Below are 21,448 nucleotides of genomic sequence, written 5' to 3' on the forward strand. Positions count from 1 at the left end.
TCCTCGTCCGGCGGGTGATCAGACGCCGCCCCCCAATCCACCTCCGGCAAAGAAGCAGAAGCAGTCCTGGATTATTAACCCGGACCCTTATGTACCTAAGACCACAAAGGTACCGGAGCCATCACTGAAGCCTCTCCCCACAAGGCCTTGGGAACGTAGTGCCGAGGAAGTCGACGCGGCCGCGGCTGCTGATTTGGAGAAATGGAAGGCGGACTGCAAGAAGAAAACAGAGCCCGAGCCCAAGCCAGTATTTTCTGATGAGCAAAAGAAGTGGGCTAAGTCATTTTTGAGCACACCGTCCCAAGCCGCGAAGAATCTGCCTAACGACTATGCACGTGAACTTCGCAGGCAGGCACTCATGTTCAAGGAGAACAAAGAGTGGGAGAAGGCCGAAAGTAAAAAAAGCGGGAAACAAGTTGCCCAGCTCGGGGAACAAAGTAAACAATCGATTGCCCCGCTTATAGTGGAAGCCTTCTGTCCTGATGCCCCCGAGATCATACAAGCTGCGGCAGCACAGGGATTGACTGTAACGAGTGCCAGAGAACAAGCGGCCAACTTAGGTATTACTCTTCGTGAACTGTTAGGCCTTGATGAGGCGCCAGTGAAGGAGGTAGTAATTACATATGTCAAGAATGGGCCTCTCGTCGAGCCTGCGGAGGAAAAGGATCTACCTCCACAAATGAAAGGTCTGCTGAAATGGTACAAGGGTTACATAAAAAATAAAAACGCCAAAGAATATATTTATGCGGAAGTTAGACATGAGCATCACTTCAAACATTACTATGTACAAATTGAACTGAGTGAATTGTTCCAGCTTTTCAATCTGCGCGAGCTCGATAAATCTATCATCAGTTGCTACATTCTGTAAGTGATTTATTAATTTGTACCCCATCTCGTTCATATTGCCTGCACTATATATATGTCCTAACTATATTGTTGTGTCCGCTATTATACATGCAGAATGAAGATTAAGGAATGCAGAGTAAGGAACATCCATGATGTTGGGTTCATTGACCCACACATCGTTAATGGACATGTGTTGGAGCGTTACCCCGCCGACGTGGAGGCAGACATGTGGCAGTTTCTTACAAAGTAGGAACTCAAAAGTGATATTCTATTTCCTTACCATTTTGAGTGAGTGTTTCTGTCTTGAGCACATTCTCTTTTGTTTACTCCATGCATGGTATGTGGCCGGCTAATCGATGAGTTATGCATGACGTACTGTGCATGTATCGTGTCCGCAGGTTCCACTGGATTCTGCTAGTAATTAAAGTTAACACCTCAGAATGTCTCGTCCACGACTCTGTGAATATGGATCCAAAGCTTTGGGGCGGCATGAGAAGAATGCTGCAGAAGTAATTATTTTCATTCATTTGCGCTCTATATCGATCGGCCTATTTCGTTCATTTCCTAATATCAAGTAACTAATTAATAACTCTCTTGTTCATTTAATTTTCTTTGCCTCGTAGGGTTTGGAGACGGTTCGTAGATACAAAGGTCGGTGAATTCAAAAAAGAGCTAGAATTCAAAATGTTAAAGGCTAAGAATGCTGGGGATATTCAGCCACCGGAGACCAATCTATGTGGATACTATGTCTGTGAGATGATCCGGAGATACACCTCTGAGCGGGTTCCGAGTGATACCAATGCTAAGAGGAATAACCTCCGGTGGATGCTTAGTCCAGAAGCTCGCTTCCGACCACTTCAAGAGGAACTAGCTGGATGGTTCAGCAGGGAAGTCCTCCATCCTAAAGGAGAACACTATTACGAGGACGTAGAACTTTATATGCATTAAATCATGTATGGAAACTTGTTCAAAATTGTATATGGTCATCCGATGATATTGAATATATATTCTATATTCCTCTTGAATTCTTTTTGGTTCTAATTTCAAATTTATTTGAAATTGTACATTCATATGCATGTATGTAGTACCGTAGAATATATGAAACTCCTTCAAAATTAAAATAAAGCACAAAAGAAATAAAACAATACAAATTAAACAGAAAACAGGTTTAAGGGGGGGAGGTTTAGGGGGGGGGCTAAAACCCTAAACCTGCGGCGGCCTTTAGTCGCGGTTGGCCAGAAGAACCGCGACTAAAGGTCCTCCGCCCCGACGGCCACCTGGCGCCCACGTGGACGGGCCATTAGTCGCGGTTCTTAAGCAACCGCGACTAAAGGGGGGGGGCCTTTAGTCGCGCCCGGTCGGTCGCGGTTGCGCAACCGCGACTAATGGCAGTTGCGAACCGCGACCAAAGGCCTTTTTTCCACCAGTGAATCTTTTTGTTTTCATGCGCGCGGAGCGGGCGTTTAGGATCGACAATCAAGGAATTGACTCGGCATGTGTCGAATAGCCACATGTGATAATCTCTCCCACCACTATCTAAGGCATGACTGTCTAATCATGCCTAAATTTTTAGTAATAGGTGACAATTAAGCTTGACCATTGCCACATTTGTCCCTAGCTAGGGAAGACCCGTCCATGATTCCCTTGCTCTTTTTGTTCTATTGGTCTTGTAAATTCATGCTTGTTACATGAAAATTACACAAGAAGGCCTCGCGAATAATCTAGTGCTTCACGGGCCAGCTTACAAGAATAATTACCTTGCCCGATCTATTTTCGTCCAAATGCCCAATCCTTGGCTCCGGTGCATACAGTCTCCCGGATGAAGGGTGTAGACCTCCCCCTTGGTGCATGTCATTGCCACTAACCCTGATTCATAGCTGTAGGTGCTACCTAAGAGGTGGCGAGCTTACAACTTGACATGAGCAGTGAGCTATCTCAGAAACAATGAACAATAGAAGAGGTGGCGAGCTTGGGGCTTTCAAATGAAGTGCATGGTGGTGTGAAGCTACACCGAACATGATGACGACAATGGCGTCGGGAGGTCCACCAAAGACGTAGGGCGTCAGGTAGCCATGTGCCTAAGGAGGGACGGCGACGGCGCCAGGAGGTCCGTAGGACCCGTAGAAGACCGGGCCTCATGAAGCTCGTTGAGCACCAATCAACTCGGGAGCGCGCCAGGATGTCCGTGTGGGCAAGCTCGTCGTTGTTGGGGCATTGTCGAGTCAAGGTCTAGTTAGATGAAAGGCACGCCTAAAAAATTTGATGTATGAAAGAAAATAAGCACTACTCCTAAATGGCAACCCCTTGGTCACATGGAAAAAAATAATTTCTATTTTTTGTAGAGAAGAGGCATATATGCCTGATTTTATAAATAAAGCCACACAACATAGTTCTGAAACAACACAAACAAGATCCACCATCACAGGAGGTAAGAGAGTACGAGACCAACAACCGCGAAAAAGAATTCTAAAGGCTGCCATTACCAAAAAATCATTTTCACATTTTTCAGTTTCATGTATTTATAGTAGACTTGTTTTCTAAAAATTTTTGGGTCGCACTAACTGCCACACATGTGGCAGGAAGGGAGACGCACCACACGTTTCTAATGTAAACAAATTGCCACGTCATCGCATGCATGCATGCAGGAATCTTTTTGGATTTTCAGTTTTTAAAATGTTTTATCTCTTAAACGAAAAATCCGATTGAAAATCCGTTTTCACCATTAAATCCCTCGCGATGAGATCTTCGAAACTAGATCCCATGTTGATATGTTTTGATGAAATTTTTTTGGATTAAAAGTTGCCATGTCTATTGCATATGAACTGTCATGATGTTTACACTGAAGTTGCCATGATATGTTTCAGCTATTTTCTTCTACATTTAAAAGTAAATTTTGACATTTATAAAACGGGGAATTAAGAAACTAGACTTGCCATGAACCATAAACTAAAATTGCCATGATACATGCACGTAAAATTGCCATGGTTCATACAAAAAATAATTTTCATGGTCAAAGTACCGGAGTTGCCATCATCAAAATACTAAAATTGCCATGATCTACAAACTAAAATTGCCACATGGCAACTTTAGTTTAAGCCCTATGGCAACTGCAGTGTAAACATCGTGGCAACTTCTGGCAAAAAAAAAATTCGTCAAAACATATCAAACATGGGGTCTAGTTTTGAAGATCTCGTCGAGACGGATTTAATGGTGAAAACGGATTTTTAGTTCGCTTTTTTATTTAGGAGATACAATATTTTTAAGCCGCAAACCAAAAAAAATCTGCTGATGTCATCTATTCTTACGTGGCAAAATGAGTGGTGATGGAGGCGTGTGGGCGATGTGCAAACACCCACACGTGTGGGCGTTAATATTTCCGATTTCTTTTCATCAAATCTATGATACCCCAGAAAGAAATTTACACCAGAGTGGTTGGGAAAGTTTGATAGGTTTTACTGGGCATGATCCGCGTGAAGTGATGTCTCTCTCGTCGGATCTAAAAATGATGGGTGGCTGAGATCGATTCCATGGGGGCAATCAATTGGAGGGCCTGATTGACCAATGAGAAGAAGGCAGGCTGAATTATTGCTCAGGTCCAAACCGCCCACGCCGACGCTTCTTTCGAAATACTTTGCCCTCCCGCTCATAACCCTCAAACACCCACAGTGACTCTCAATTCTCGCGCCAAGATATTTGGCGTGTGTCCCGCCCGGCTCTTCGAGATAGTACTCCCTCCGTCCCAAAATTCATGTCTTAGATTTATCTAGATACGGGTGTATCTAACACTAAAATGTGAATAGATACATCCGTATATAGACAAATATAAGACAAGAATTTTGGGACGGAGGGAGTACTACATTTTGTTCAAACCACCACGGAACTGAAAACCCCCACGCACACACACCAAACGTACCCGCGACCCAACCCCATCCAAACGAGTGAGGTTTTCCTCCTCTCCCACTCAACTCAGCCGCCGCCTCCCTCTCCCCCAATCCCAACCCCAACGGCGGCGATCTTGTCTTCCCCAGTCCCGGCGTCTACCCTCTACCAACCGTCGGCGCCCCTACACTCTCCTTCTCTCCCTCCGCCCCATATCAACTCGAGCCGCTCAGGCCGCGGCAACCACACACCGACACCGAAGGATCCCTCCTCCCATTTTTTTCTGTTATCGAATATTAAGAGAAACACCACTACACTAAGAAGAGAAAGGTTCAGGCTACGTGTGATGGACCGTGTCTATGTGATAGGACTGTGACATGGGGTAACAAGCTCATCTCAATTTATCATGTTTACAGATGGTTTTCTAACCATGGGCTAAAGATCAAATGCTATTATGTAGGACCACATCTGGGTAGTTTTGACATCTTCAGATATGAGTGTGTCTATGCAAGTGAATTGGACATTCCCCGTGCGAGATCAAATGACTTGAGCGTTACGTTGGTTCGACCGATCCTCTCATCGAGTAATATGTTTGCAAGATGAACAAGACATTTGTCGCTCCTGGACAGAGGATGGTATGGATCTTAAAGACCCTACTTCTGACAAATCGTAGTACCCAACTGTAACCAATGCACTTTTTTTTCTAGTACATATCTTGTCACTTCACAGAGCTACATCTAATGGACCATTTAAATGCGAACCAGTCAAGGACATCACGGTCAAACTCAGCACTGGAGGTGTTATGAGACCCGTCCGGATGATAATGGGTACATACAAGAGGGCCACCTTATCAAAGAATTGGCCAGACTTTGTCAAGGCATCAAGGCTCAAAGAGTTTCACATATGCGTCTTTGACTTTGAGATTGACAGGGGGGACACACTCACCATCCATAGGTTTTAAAAAGAGGGTAAGTTACAAAATCGCAAGTGCATTCTATATAGAAATTATGATATGCAGTATACCTCACGATTTGTTTGCATCAAGATCGTGTGGTGGCGCCTACAAAGTTTATTGACAAGGCAATTGAATAATGAAGCCACCTATTAGTGTGCTTAGTAGCTATGGCTCGGCAGTTGTCTCTCCTTTATTTGCTTGTATTACTCCCTCTCCTATTATCGCACATTTGGTATCGAATTTTATGTCGAGTGATTGCACTTTTGGTATTGAACTTCATGTCAAGTGACTATCTTTTGTGGTCTTCTAAACACACCAAAATCGATTCCTACTTATGATCTCATGCCGATATCGAGCACCACTATGCTCGCTCCTCTAACAATTGAATGTTTTTTCTTCACTTTATTATGTACGAATGCATATGCTAAACCAGGATTCCTACTAACTTAGCATTATTTGCTTTGACCAAAATATTGGGACTGGCACCCTTATATCAAGGCGCAATCCCGATCTAGTAGATATGGTAACTGGGAACCGGGGGATCAAGCTACTTGCGCTGGGCCAATTGGGTCGTGCGCAAGTGTGCTAGAACGAGATGCTCTCGTTGGACGAGGTGCACAAGGCTTGTAAATGAACGTGATGTTCATTGCTTAAACTACACCATGGTTAACACACATATAACTAATACTCTCTCCATTCCACAATGTAGTGGGTCTACGCTTCCCGAGATTCAAATTTGACCGTAAAATTAACCAACGGGACTGATTGTGGCGGGAATAAAAATTATACCATTGAATTCGTATTTTCGATACGAATTCAGTGATATAATTTTTGCTCCCGCCGCAGTCGGTCGCGTTGGTTAAATTTACGGTCAAACTTGATCTCAGAAAACACAGACGCACTATTTGTGAAAAATGGAGGGGGTATATACCATATATAGAGTTTTGTTGCCAAAATATTTGGGTGTACATCCTATACCAATGACCTTAGGTGGATCCGCCCTTGGTTGTCAGGAGCGGGGACAACAACATGGAATTTGAGATAGGTGGGAGGAAGAGGTCGCCGGAAAGAAAGAGAAAAAAGAGGGGTATAGGAGAGGTCCATTCGGTGGCGGAGCTCGCCAGGGGAAGCCATGACGGACCGGCAGCAAGAAATCATGGGGAACAGATAAGGCTAAGATATGTTGTGGAAGAAGACGATAAAAAAACTACAATGTGTCAGCACGATCAAAGCGAAACGCACAGCCCGCATGTGACTGGCCTGTCCGTCGTTTTTCCCATAACGAAAAAGACTATATGCTACTACCTCCGTCCGAGTTTATTGTGCTCCTTTGTATTTTGGACCAGACTTTGAGCGATAAATAAAAACTACAATGATCGAAGCAAAACGCACAGTCCGCATGTGACCAACCAGTCCGTCATGAAAACGTTTCCTATAACAAAAAAAGATTATACGCTACTACCTCCGTCCAGGTTTATTGCGCCCCTTTGTATTTTGGGCTAGACTTTGACCAACTCAACTATAGACTACTAAAATACGTAGTATATATTTTAAAACAATAGATTAATGGATTTGTATTTGAAAGAATTTTTTAACAATATAATTTCTGTGACATATAGTTTGCATTTCGTTGATTAAAATTTTTGGTCATACTTTAGACCAAAATAAAAGGGGCCTAATAAACCTACCTAGCATATATCGGAAGGAGAAAAAAACGACGAGCAGATAGAATAACTGGTTCATTGTTCAGGCAGGTAAACAAACGGTACATGTATGGCCCCGTATGGCCTGCGGTTACAATGATACTCCCTCCGTAAACTAATATAAGAGCATTTAGATCACTACTTTAGTAATCTAAACGTTCTTATATTAGTTTACATTGGGAGTAAAAGACAAACTAAACTGATATTTAAGATGGCTTCTCTCGAATGCTTTTCATCATCCATCTAATGCTTCATTTCCATCCTTATAGATTCTCTGTTTGCCTTGCTTTGTCACTGGATGAAGACTCTCCGTGTATGAAAACATGTCGAAGATGAAGGTATCCAGACCAACATAATCAAAGGACCCAACTCTAGGATTCTTATACCTCAGCTGATCCAGACGACCCACTTCCCTTGCATCTCGACGGGCATCAGCATAGTGGTAAAGACAATTACCACTGCGAATAAGCAAAACATCTCTAGGAAGGACCGATAAAGTTTTGTACAGCTCTGGCTTAGGTAAGATAATAACACGGTGTTGAATCCATTCATGACCGTCGACAGAGTGCAGCATCCATATTACTTGTTTCCCATCAAGGCATTGAGCAAGGCATAGTTCTCCACCTAGCTCAATAAAGTTGAGCCGCTCCCCTTTGCATGACTGAAGTTGAGGATGGCATATGAAACTAAATGTTTCATCTTCTAAACTGAAGCGAAGAACACCTTGTGGGCACCTTTCAACGAGTTCATCCCATACAAGCAAATACAAAGAGCCCTTAAAGTGTGTGACAGTCCCCGGCTCAATTGGCAACGGTGGATCCTCCGCAACACTCCGCCAGGAGTTATCATCACCACCGATAGTAAAGATTTCCATTCCCACACTATAAGTCCTTGTAGAAAAATTTATTGAACGGTAAAAGAAGCGAGCAACCTTGTACTTGCTCGTGCGTGGGTCAAAGCCCAAACCGACAGTCGGGAATTGCCACTCATCCTTTTGGCCATTACGCAGCTTAAGGACATCATGTATTGCTGGGTTGAAGACAAACACCTTGGTGTTGGTCAGGAGCACTACAAGCCCGTCGCAGTGCACCATGTTGTGAACTGACCCAAACTCGCCACGGAAGGTTGTTGAGTGAACAAGGCACGCATTGTCCTGGCCCTCTTGCCATGAGTAGAAGGGGATGTAGTTGGAAAAGGTGGTTGGCCAGGCCTCGCTATCGATCACCTTGTCCAGGATATGTGGGGTGATGAGGAAGGAAGGCTTACGTTCTTGGTTCTTGGCAGATTGTTGGAGATGTGAACCGATGAAGCATGGATGAGAGATGATAGCATGCCAAGTCTTGTTGACGGACTTGAACCTTATGATAGCTTTAACAGGCAGCCGGACAAGAATCTCAAAGACAATCTCGTCAGGTATCACAGGGACCTGCCGGCGCACTCTCCGCTTGTATACCTTCTGTATTTCTGGGATTGTTTTCAAGCTCACAGCCATCACAGCCTTCGTTGCGTCCTAAATGCACCAACAAGACAATGTTAATCTGGGTGAGAAACTATGTCTATAGACATCGATGTGCGTGCATATATATTGAGCACAATCAGGTAGGTGCTCTGTCGATAGACATGAGAACATATCGGACTACCGGTTCCCAAACCGACCAGGACACCAGGCGGTCGACAACTCGGACCCATCCGGACACCAGGCAGGTAATCTGCTGTTTGACGTGAAAACGGATCCGACTGCCGGTTCCAGACCGACTCGACAACTCCGCCGGCCAGCGGAAAGAGTAGCTTTTTTTTCGACAAGAGATAATTTATGTTTTTGAGTGACAAAAAAAATAGTACTCCATCATTCATGGGACGGATATGTCCCAAAAGAATCCACTATGGAGCAAAGTAGAAGTGAAACACGAAGTAACTTACATCATCAGACCCACCGTACAAGGCCACTTGAAGCCCGCGCTGCCAAAACCTAACATGAGAGGACAAGCCCATTCACTCAAAGCAATCGGTGGACATTGGACCTTGGTTCCCTCTTTGCGCTCGCAAATGGTTATTTTCAAGAAAGCTATGGCCAGATCTAGATATGGCGCTTGCTCTCCATGTATCACAGGATCTCGCGCAAAAGGGTAGGAACCGGGGATAACTCCAAAGCGAATAGCCGGATGCCGGTGGAAGCGTGTGGAATAAGGCGGTGGCGTAGGGGCGGGCTGGGGAAGCGTTGGCAGAAGGCGACGGCCAGGCGGGAAGGGTTGGAGAAGGCGGCGGCGGGGGGAAGGGTTAGAGAAGGCGGCGTAGAAAGGGGTTGGAATTAGGGGTTTTTCATTTTAATTAGGATAGGACGTAAATCTGAGAGTGGGTGGGCAACTGAACCAAACCTGAACTGAACCCACGTGTTGACATTTCAGAAACCAAACCAAACTGAACCCACGTAATTGGCATTGACGCCCAGCCCAAACTATACCATATGACAGATTCACCAAAACCAAACTAACCCATTCTAGGAACTATGGTTGTAGCCTATGGTTCTAGATCAGTTCCCCACCCATACATGTAAAGTATCAGTATATGTACAATCAGAACAAGAATGCACTTGACAGTTAAAATTTCATTCAGCCTATGGTTCTATTTCTTCACTATTACAGGAATTTGCAAAGGATGTCCAGTAGATTGTAAAATTCATGCGTTTAGTGCCATACTAACATGTTAATTACAGTAACTCCAAATCCTAATCAAGCAGAATTGAGCAACTAATAGCAATTCTCTGTTCTTGAAACAGCAACCCATGAACATTAACCAAATGCCTGCTACTTGTGTTGTTCATGAACAGCAACCCATGTACCTTAGTTTGTAATTTACAAAGTGGTCTACTGCACTGAATAATCAAGATACCACCGAGATCTACTTCGGGTTGACTTCCAAAGACCAGGAATTTCTGGAGTAAAATAAGAGACGAAGGGAGGGGGAGGGGGATCTGGAGGAAGTGACCTCGAGGAGGCGCTCGCGGGCTCGTTGTAGCCTTGTAGATGAGCGGGACGGCGCGGGCGCTGCCGGCCTCGACGAACTTGACTTAGGAAGCGCCGATGTAGGAGGTGGAGGTGTCGTCGCCCTGCTGCGCCGTAGGAGGCTCTGATCCTCCAGGCCGCGCTGTCGCCCCTCGCCCGGGTGCGTGACGATGACGGGGCTGCGATAGACGGCTGGGTCAGCCGGCGCGCGCCAGCCGGGTGATGCACGGCGCACCCGACGAGGACGTCGAGGAGGGGGCGAGGAAGGCGAGCTGGAGGAGGAGGGGGCGCACTGATCTGTGAGGAGAGGGGGAGGGGGGGAGGGAGAGGGCGTAGGCCGACGAGGTGTGAGGGAGACGAGGCGGTGGTTGGCAGCCGGCGGCGGCGGCGGCGGCGGTGGAGGGCTCGGCCGCTGGCTTTTTTTTTTGTTTTCTCAGTTGCGCTCCGGGGCGAAGAACCGGGTTGGAACCCATAGTTTTCAGCGGTTAGGCCCAAACTCTTTAAGCCCGAAACAAATTATACCCAAACTGGCTTTTCTATGTACGCAAACCAAACTTGAACCAAAAAAAAAAAACTGAACCCAATAAAACCTCAACCAATTAAGCTTAGAGTAAAACCCAAACCATTTTAACCAGTTTTTTAAAAACTGTTCTCAGATTTATGCATACAGCGCCCAGCACTGCCTCACATCCAGCTCCAAGAGCTCTCTGCCACAGGATTGAGCGTTGAGCCAACCTAGACCACAGCCGCTCGGAGCACTGCAGACAAGGTAGAGAAGTTCAATAGCCAGGCAGCAGGCAGCCAGTAGCAGCCCGGACGGTGACACATCCCCATGCGGCCGGAGGTGGCGCGACCATGCCCGACGAGCGACCCAGGCAATGAGCGCAAGACAGCAGAACCAGTCAGCCCACGCACATCTCACGCACTAAGATATTTCTTTATCCTAATTTTACTACTCCCTCCGTATCAAAATATTGATATAGTATCAAGAAACGTCCTATATTTTGATACAGAGGTACTCCCTTCGTCCAAGAATACTTATCCTCGAAATGGGTAAAATAGACGTGTCTATAACTAAAATAAGTCTAAATACATCTATTTCTAGAACAAATATTTCCGGACGGAGGAATACTTAACAACATCTTCTCAATACTACTTTCCCTACATGGGCTTGAGGCTCTACCGCTGTAGCAATCTGAAATTTCATTGACTACTATACCTAATTACTTGTATGATTTAAAATCAGTTTCTTTCGGCCCGCACAACTTATTTGTTGTAGCTCCGCCACTGCTTTGCAGGACCAACAAGGACGCACTAGTGGATCATGCAAAACGCAACGATACTCTACCATGTCTCCGGTTTTTTTATAATCTTCGTTGCGTCTGTTGGATTGCCTCCGATCCAGTCGTCGTACGCATATATCAATTTCCATGCAAGATGCAAGTCGGCTAAAAAAAAACATACCGCTACATCATCGGTTTTGTTATACATGCACGCCTTGCACGCTGGAAGAGACGTATCTCTATTCAACTCATTTTTGCACTATCTCAAGCATGCGTGGAACATGGATGAGTAGCAATTTGGAACATGGATGTGTAGCTGATTTCGTACATTCATTGTCTATACCGTTTGTGGCCTGTTGAGCCAATCACGCATGCTTTCTTGGTGACAACATGATCCACATCCCCCCCCCCTCCTCCCCGGCCCCCGCGTCGCTCCTTCCCTAGGGCGACACGGGCGGCGCCGCCAACTTCCCCCGGCCAAAGCTCCCCTCCCTCCTCCTCCCTCTCGCCGTCGCCGGCAGCCTTCGGCGGGCAAAGCCCGCGTGGAGCCGCCGGCGGCAGGATCTTCTCTCCACCCAGTGGCTTGGCTTGCTCGCGAGGTGGGGAACTCGTGGCGGCCGACGGCGGTCGGCGCCTGGCCTGGCGCGGCCCGCGTCGTCGCATCCGGTGGTGCGGCTGGCGGAGGGATTGCGGCGGCGGTTGCTGGCCGGCGTGGGTGGCGGCTGCGAGTGGGATTGGAGTGCTGGATCGAGAGGCGGTCGATCTGGCGGCCTCGTTGGGGTCGAGCTCCGATGTCTGCGTTGGGGCTGCTATGTGCTGCTGCCGGCGGGGTAGTGCGGCCGTCTTTGTCACCTGGGCTGTTGGGCAATGGTCGTTCCTTTCTCTCCCGTCAGATCCAACAGGGCTTCGGGCCCACGGCGACGGCTCACTACTAGGGAAAAAGCCTAGCAGCAGCGCGGGTTCTAGGTACATCAGTAGTGCGGGTGCCGGCGCTACGGATAAGGCGCTACAGCTAATCCATAGCAGCATCGCTGGTGCACCCGCGCTACCCGCGCTACTGCTACTGCACCCGCACCCGCACTACCCGCGCTACCTGGTGCACCCGGGGGTTCTAGGGAAGCTCGCTACTGCTAATAGCTCTAGCGCACTTGGCATGGACGCGCTACTGCTACTGGTACACTGCTGCTAACTTTTCTCCACTCGCTACTGCTAATTTTAGTAGTTTTTTTTATTTTTTCTGCATATTTGTTTTGTATTTGACCAGGCTTTATATAAGAATCTTTAGCACATAAAAATGTCATCATGGTACACATACAAATGGTTGTGAGACCACAAATATAATCATAGCATATACATACAAATAGTCTCATCATAATCATCATCAAACACAAAGTCTTATCTCGTCATCATCTCGAAAATAGCGATACATGCAAGTCTCGAATACTTGCAACTACAACGTCATCCATCTAAACAATGATATACGCGAGAAGACTCCTCAACCTCTGCCAGTATCCCAATGGAAATGGGATGATATCTGCATGGACTTCATCACCGGACTACCAAGGTCTCATCGAGGAAACGACGCAATATGGGTCATAGTGGACACCTTAACAAAGGTGGCACACTTTCTTCCTATCCGGACCACATACCGTGCAAATCAACTCGAACAGCTGTATGTGTCAAGAATCGTCAGTCTACATGGAGTACCTAAGACGATCACCTCCGACAGGGGATCCCTCTTCACCTCCGCATTTTGGTCCCGACTACATCAAGCCTTGGGGACCGCTTTGAAATACAGCACGGCTTATCATCCTCAGACAGAAGGACAGACTGAGCGAGTAAATCAAATACTCGAAGATATGCTCCGGGCATGTGCATTGGCCCAAGGGACCAAGTGGGAAGACTGTCTGCCCTATGCCGAGTTTTCCTACAACAACAGTTTCCAGGCTAGCTTAAAGATGTCACCCTATGAGGCCCTGTATGGCCGAAAGTGCCGCACTCCATTGAACTGGTCTCAAACCGGAGACAACCGCATTTTCGGGACTGATTTAATGCTCAAAGCGGAGAAGCAAGTCAAGGAAATCCGCGACAGACTGCAATTGGCCAAATCTCGACAGAAGAGCTACTATGATACCAAACATCGTCAGATCAGCTTCGAACCCGGAGAAAACATGTATCTCCGAGTCACCCCTATGAAAGGAGTCAAGATGTTTCAGACCCGCAGAAAATTGGCACCAGATATATCGATCCATTCCCCGTCGTGGCCAGAGTCGGTACGGTTCCATATCAGTTGGAATTGCCACTGGAACTATCAGTAGTACACAACATGTTTCACATATCACAGTTAAGAAGATGTATCTCGCCACCGGAAAAAAGAAATGATATGGCAGATATAGAATTGGCTAAGGATTTGACTTATGAGGAAAAGCCAATCAGAATATTGGATCAGACAGAAAGGGTCGCCCGCAGCAAAGAAATAAGGTTTTACAAGGTTCAGTGGGAGCACCACACCGAAGAGGAAGCGACCTAGGAATGAGAGGAATTTTTAAGGACTGCATACCTAGAATGGTTTTCCCAAGCAACCGAATCTCGCGGACGAGATTCATCTTAAGTGGGGGAGGTTTGTGACAGCCTGGATTTTGCCTTCTCTGTTTTTCCGGACTTGCCTTCTCTCTCTTTTCCGGACTTGGTTTTTATCGTGGTTTTTGCCCTGAGTTGAATTGGAGTTTGAATCATTTCGAATGGACTTGTCACTTGGGCATATCCTTGACTTTCACCCAAGTGGCCTATCTACTTTATTCCTCTGATCAATCCTCAAAATAATCAAATGAATATTTTTCATAAAAGAAAAATATTCATTTCTCTCTCTGAAACTCACTTCAGAAACTTGTGCTCCAAAGCAACCTCAAATTTTCTTGCTCAGCAAAATCTGAGATAATTCTTAAATATTCTTAGCACCTTGGCACACCTTCCCATGCAAAAATATTGCACCACTTTTTGGAATATTTTTGCTGTAGAAAATCATTTCTATTCTCACCCAAAACTCCAGTTTGTACAACAAGTACATTTTTTCTTGAGCTTTTAGCCTTGATTTTCTTGAGCTTAAACACCCTCCTAAGAAACCCTAAACCCCAGGAGATCAGCCCTAATGGCCTTCTAGAAGGTGGCCAAACTTGGCGACCAAGTTTCTGGACAGAAACTTGTCAGCTTAGTGGAGTCAAGTCTGGTCGGCCTGGGCATGAACCATCACCTCTCCTAGACTAAACACTACACTGTCAAGTGTGTAGACAAGGTTTGGCCGCTCCTGGGCATCGTTTTGACCATGCTGGCTTGGTGACCGCGCGTGGACATGGCGCCTGGCTACGTCTCGACGCGCTCTGGCTGGCGCCTTGCTCTCTGTTTCGCGCGTGCTCGTTCCAGCGCTCGCCGCCGACTGCCACACGTCGCCACAAGCCACGCCCCATCACCCTTGACCGCTCCCTGGCGCTCGCCAACGCTGCAGCCGCCGCAGCAAGCACGGGCGCGTCGCGGCCAAAATGCCATAGTGCGCGCGTGCGCTTGTCTTCTTCCCCAACCGCCTCCCGTGCTCGTCCGCGAGCGTGGGCAAGCTCCTGCGTTGACACTGGGCCTTTGCCCCCTCACCTTGGAGCTTCTCGTTGCCGTTCGCCGCGTGTCCAGAGAGCTCCGGCAGTGACACGTTCCCCCCTTGCTCCGGCTATATATAGCGCTCCCCTCCTCGATTTCTAGCCAAGCACCACTCCACACCACCTCCACGAACATGTAGACGAGCAGAAGCTCGGTCGGGCAGGCCTCTGGCCGTCGCCCTGACCAAAGGACTCCTACGATCCCCGCAGTCCAGCCGCCGCTCTCCGGTGCCTCTCGAGCTCAAGCAGTTGCTTGGGCGGGGAATTGGGGATCTGCTAGTGTTGCCTGGACACCACTGAGCTCTCGGAGCTGCCTCTAGCCATCGTCTTCAACCACTCTGGCGAAACCCGTCCGCCACCGTAGCTTGCGAGCTCAACTGCGAGCAGCTCCGTCCACCCCAAGCCAAGCTACGGGTACGGGCAGGTGCGCCTTGAGCCCCGCTTCAATCATATCCCTCTAGCCTAGCCCCAAACCCCCTCGTCGCCGGTGTGAGCTCCAGCGAAGCCCTGCCTCTCTCTGATCTCGCGCACCCCCCTCTCTCTCCTGACGCGTGGGACCCACCAGTCGGTCTCACTACTCGTGCCCGAAGCGGTACGAGTGGAGGCGTATTTCTGTTTTATGCCTTCGACGTCACCCCCCCAGGATTTCCGTTTAATTCAAATATTATTCAGAAATTTGGCTGAACTTTGACCAGCCACCATTTCTAAACCATAAGTCCAAATGATTTGTTTCTTTTTGCATTGTCTTTGTTTCAGAAAGCTCTAGCAGCACACCAGAAGGTGGATTTTTCCTTGCTGCCTAGAATTTCTGGTGATTTTCAGAATGTGTTTTGACAAATATTTTTTGGCTTAAATTCTTTTTCAGAAGGAGAAGCTTGTCTTGAAGCAAACCAAGAGGGGTGTGATCCTCCTCTACACTAAGGCAAGCCACACCAGCATTTGGATGGTGTTATTTCAATATCTATGATTTTCTACTTGAATATGAGTTCTTATTTGAAATAAAATTTGATAAATAACTTTGGTTAATTGCTAGTTACTTTATTATGCTTGATATGCTTGTTTCATTTACTGGTTGAATGCATGAACTTGTTTGGTTAAGTAGAGTAAGATTTTGCACTATACATATTGCTATGGAAATTAATGTTAGTTATTTTATTAAATGATAGTTTCATTTAAATAAAGAACTAACAACAATAATGCTTGATAAATAAAAATGAATTATAACCAGAAAAGTTTTGGTTCTAAGAATTGCAAGATGCATATATTGTTAAGTTTGATCCATGAATATGAGTGGTTTGCTTTGTATGACGAGTAGTTGCATGATTCTTTTTGGGTTATATCATGTTGATGATAAAAAGTTTTTATCAAAGCTAAACTTGATTAAGTTCAACTTGAATGCAATGTTGATCACATCATGGTGCCAATGAATCCGATTTTAATTCAGTGCGACCACATTTACCTTATGGGAAGGTCTTGATTCGGTCCTTTGTTGTGGCTCTCATCGGTGCCTCCCGCGAGGGAAGGTTATGGGCATGCATACCCTGGCCCGGTAGGCAGACATAATATTGTGTGCTCATTTTTGTTTTTATGGTACCTTGTCCCCGTTTGGGACCATTTTGCCACGACGGTGGCCGTTGGTGTCTTTGGTAGACACGGGGCCATCCAAGACCTACCCTTGAGGGGGAGTTGGTCGGAGTGGCCGGGGAGAGTGCATGACAAAGGGAGGGTTTCGTCGGAATGCTTTGGTCCACCCGAATGGGAATGCGAGGCCAGGTGTTCCGTAGTGTGGGTAAAGTGTGCTACCTCTGCAGAGTGTAATTAATCTATCAGTAGACGTGTCCTCAGCTATGGGCATAACTCGGGAGTAAGTCACACTATGGATCAACCTTTCTAATAAATCTTGCAAACTAAGTGAGTGCTGTGATGCATCGGTTCATGGTGAAGCATGAACACTTGAGGTGTTCATGAGTGATTGGTTTCAGGTGTGACCCAGGTATGGTCACCGTTTGCTTACGAGGTAACCGTCTGTTAAGCGAGTCCGTGGGACTCATTGCATGAAACGTTTGTTTTCCTTCGGTAATAGTTTTGCATTGTTTTAATATGATTAAACATCATGATATTGTTTGTCATCGTGCTTATGTTTGTTGTGAGCTTGCAAGTACATTCAATGTACTGACCTGGCGTGTTATGCCAGTTTTCAGGCAAGTCAGTTCGCATCGGAGCGCATCTCGTGTCTAGCCCGTGTTCACGTCGGTGTCCCTGTGCTATGGAGTTCCACTTCGTCGTTCTTCCGCTGCCGCATATCTTGTGTGATCGAGGCCCCGTCATGTTCATTAAATAATGCACATACTGTCCAGCAGCACCATGTGTGCCGCTTGGCCTCGAATCTCGATGTAATATCAGGCCTATGTAATCCGCTAGCATCAATAAAGCGGTTCTTTCTGTACCATGTTGTTGTGTTTTGCCAGAAGACTTGATCTCTAGGCTGGCAATGCAGGGTAAACCGGTTGCTCTGAGCCGGGGTGCCACACGGCCCATTAACTTAATGGGCCCACTAAAGTTCGTACATGTCTTTAGGCCAAATTAGATAATTTCAGCCCATTACGACGAGCAATTATGCACAGCACCAAAACCGATCAAGCAAAGGTACGGTATACAGGGAAAAACATTGCACATCCAGCATATATTACAGGAAATTACATCCACTGGGCAATCGAAGATTGATGCCAGTGGAAATAAATGAACAGAACCTAACAATCTACAATGTCACAATCTGCAACCTCAGCACGGATGACGCCCATAAGCATGTGGGCAAGTTCTTGCTGCTTTGCTACACTGTCGCTAAAAAAATTGATCAGTTGTTGTGTCGCACGACTCTGCACCTCTGATTCCTCCACCATTTCCATCATTGCTTCAGCCATTAATTGGTTGACAAACATACATTTTTTCCATTGCATTCGAGACAGAGGACACTGAACAGATTCAGATGGCGATTTCGGCAGGCTTGTATTATTGATAGTGGAGAGTGTCTCGACCACTGCATCATAACATAAATTAGGAGGGGAACCAAATAGATTAATCATGAGATATTGCCATATTACCTGACCTAGATTTATTGGAAACAAACAATGGGGTTGCCTTGCTGTTTTCAGAGTTTGTCTTCTTATCTTCAGCAGCCTGCACCAAATTAACACACTAGCATTGCTATCATTGGCCAAGTCAGATAATAGGAAAGCAACATTGACACAATGAACATTTGGGCAACTAGCCTACACCAAATTAACACAATATGACACAGCTATCATCAGCCAGGTAAGGTAATACGAAAGCAACATTGACACAATGAATGAATGGGAAACCAGAGCAGCACTACAATTCAGTAATGTGCATGATATGAGATAGTACACTCATGCAGCTCAGTATGCAAAACTACTAGGCGGTTTTCTTTACAAAAATCAACATTGGCGCCTTTAACATTTTGCTACAACTAATTTTAGATCAGATAAAGGTTGGATTCACGCTGATTAACAAAATACACGCTGATGTAAAAATATAGTGATATACAACAGGTACTTACATCAGCATTGGAGCACAGAGAATTCCCACAAGATATTTTCCTCGAATACAATCCCAATGAAGGAAGTCTTCTATCATTTAACCTTATTTTCTAAAAGAGAGATGGGTAAGAAACATGTAGAAAATATGACCAGAATGCTATAAAATTTCATGATGCGAGGATATGCACACGCTTCTTAGAATGGAGTTGACATTCTTTTGCTGGACTAGAGCAGACTAGTTCTTTGGCCACTGGAATCTGCTTATTATCGGTGGGAGTTGGGTTTCTCTGTGCTGGAGTAGTATCTATGAAAAATGGAGTTGGTTTATTATCTCCTGACATTTGGTTCTTTTGCAAAGACCTGGTTTGTAACCCTTCAGATTCTAACATAGCCGTCTTCCCCTTGCATGCCTTTATATAGAAGAATGGTGCTTCAATTATAAAACATGCTACAACAGAGATGGAATAGGTACTGAAGAATAGAAAGGCATGACATATTGACTTGTATTCCCTCCATTCGGAAATAAATGGATGGGTCTAGGCGTATTTCAGTTCTAGATACATCCGGTTTTATCCATTTCTGCGACATGTAGTCCAAACGGAGGGAGTATGATGTAAGAGCTAGGGATACGACAGGACAACACCGTAAAAAAACACTAAAAATCCACTGCAGAACCAAAGTATTCAAACCCACTGATATGAGATAGTACACTCATGCAGCTCAGGATGCAAAACTACCAGGCAATTTTCCTTACAAAAATTAACATTGTGGCCTTTAATCATACATTTTGCTACAACTAAATTTAGATCAGATAAAGTTTGGATTCATGCCGGTTAACAAAATACATGCTGATGTAAAAATATAGTGATATACAACAGGTACTTACATCTGCATTGGAGCACAGAGTATTCCTGCAAGAATCTTTCCTCACAGACGATACCAGTGCAGAAATTCTTCTATCTGTTAAGCTCATTTTCTAAAAGAGAGATGGGTAAGAAACATGTAGAAAATATAATCAGCATACTATAAAATTTCATGATCCAAGGATACACACACGCTTCTTAGAATGGAGTTGACATATTTTTGCTGGACTGGAGCGGACTAGTTCATTGGCCACTGGAATCTGCTTATTATGAGTAGGAGTTGGGTTTCTCTGTGCTGGAGCAGTATCTATAAAAACTGGAGTTGGTTTATTATCTCCTGGCATTTGGATCTTTTGCAAAGACCTTGTTTGTAACCCTTCAGATTCTAACATAGTCGTCTTCCCATTGCATGCCTTGTATAGAAGAATGGTGCTTCAATTATAAAACATGCTACAGCAGAAAGATGGAATAGGTACTGAAGAATAGAAAGGCATGACATATTGACATGTATTCCCTCCATCCAGAAAAAAATGGATGGGTCTAGGCGTATTTCAGTTCTAGATACATCCCTTCTTATCCATTTCGGCAACATGTAATCTGGATGGAGGGATTATGGTGTAAGAGCTAGGGATACGACATGACAACACAATAAAAAAACACTAGTTGAATGTTGATATGTCTCTGTCGTATCTATAATTTTTGATTGTTCCATGCCAATATTCTTTAACTTTCATATACTTTTGGTAACTTTTTATACTATTTTTTGGACGAACATATTGATCCGGTGCCCAGTGCCAGTTCCTGTTTGTTGCATGTTTTATGTTTCGCAGAAAACCCATATCAAACGGAATCCAAATGGAATAAAAACGGACGGAGAATTATTTTGGAATATTTGGGATTTTCCGGAGGAAGAATCAACGCGAAACAATGTCCGAGGTGGCCACGAGATAGGGGCGCGCCCACCCCCTAGGCACGCCTGGCACTCTCGTGGGCCACCCGTAAGGCGGTTGATGCCCTTCTTTTGCCGCAAGAAAGATAATTTTATGAGAAAAATCTGGGTGAAAGATTCACCCCAATCGGAGATACGGATCTCCGTATATTAAAGAAACGGTGAAGGGGTAGAATCTGGGAACGCAGAAACAGAGAGATAGATCCAATCTCGGAGGGGCTCTTGCCTCTCCCACGCCATGGGAGCCAAGGACAAGATGGGAAACCCTTCTCCCATCTAGGGAGAAGGTCAAGGAAGAAGAAGAATAAGAAGGGGCTCTCTCTCCCCCTTGCTTCAGGTGGCGCCGAAATGCCGCCGGGGGCCATCATCATCACCACAATCTTCACCAACACCACCGCCATCTTCACCAACATCTCCATCACCTTCCCCCATCTATATTCAGCGGTCCACTCTCCCGCAACCCGCTGTACCCTCTACTTGAACATGGTGCTTTATGCTTCATATTATTATTCAATGATGTGTTGCCATCCTATGATGTCTGAGTAGATTTTTGTTGTTCTATCGGTGATTGATGAATTGCTATGATTGGTTTGAGTTGCATGTTTTATTATTGGTGCTGTCCTATTGTGCCCTTCGTGTCGTGCAAGCGTGAGGGATTCCCGTTGTAGGGTTTGCAATATGTTTATGATTTGCTTATGGTGGGTGGCGTTAGTGACAGAAGCACATACCCGAGTAAGTAGGTTGTTTGCGTATGGGATAAAGGGGAC

At 45.7% G+C, this 21,448-nt stretch overlaps 1 protein-coding gene across 1 annotated transcript; it reads right to left on the minus strand.

Annotated features, from left to right (window-relative positions):
- Positions 1-7,386: 7,386 nt before the first annotated feature.
- Positions 7,387-10,868, minus strand: LOC123090981 (putative F-box protein At1g47790). The gene is made up of 2 exons (XM_044512370.1): positions 10,369-10,868; positions 7,387-8,893 (listed from the first exon to the last, which is right to left on the minus strand). Exon 2 carries the CDS (start codon positions 8,873-8,875, stop codon positions 7,619-7,621), a length of 1,257 nt encoding a protein of 418 aa, XP_044368305.1. The 5' UTR covers positions 8,876-8,893; positions 10,369-10,868; the 3' UTR covers positions 7,387-7,618.
- Between the last annotated feature and the right edge of the window lie 10,580 nt (positions 10,869-21,448).

This window comes from Triticum aestivum, chromosome 4B (genome assembly GCF_018294505.1).
Source record: "Triticum aestivum cultivar Chinese Spring chromosome 4B, IWGSC CS RefSeq v2.1, whole genome shotgun sequence".
Classification (NCBI taxonomy): domain Eukaryota; kingdom Viridiplantae; phylum Streptophyta; class Magnoliopsida; order Poales; family Poaceae; genus Triticum; species Triticum aestivum.

Excerpts from the sequence above, each read along its gene's own strand:
- LOC123090981 (XM_044512370.1), bottom strand. The coding sequence starts at position 8,875 with ATGGCTGTGAGCTTGAAAACAATCCCAGAAATACAGAAGGTATACAAG.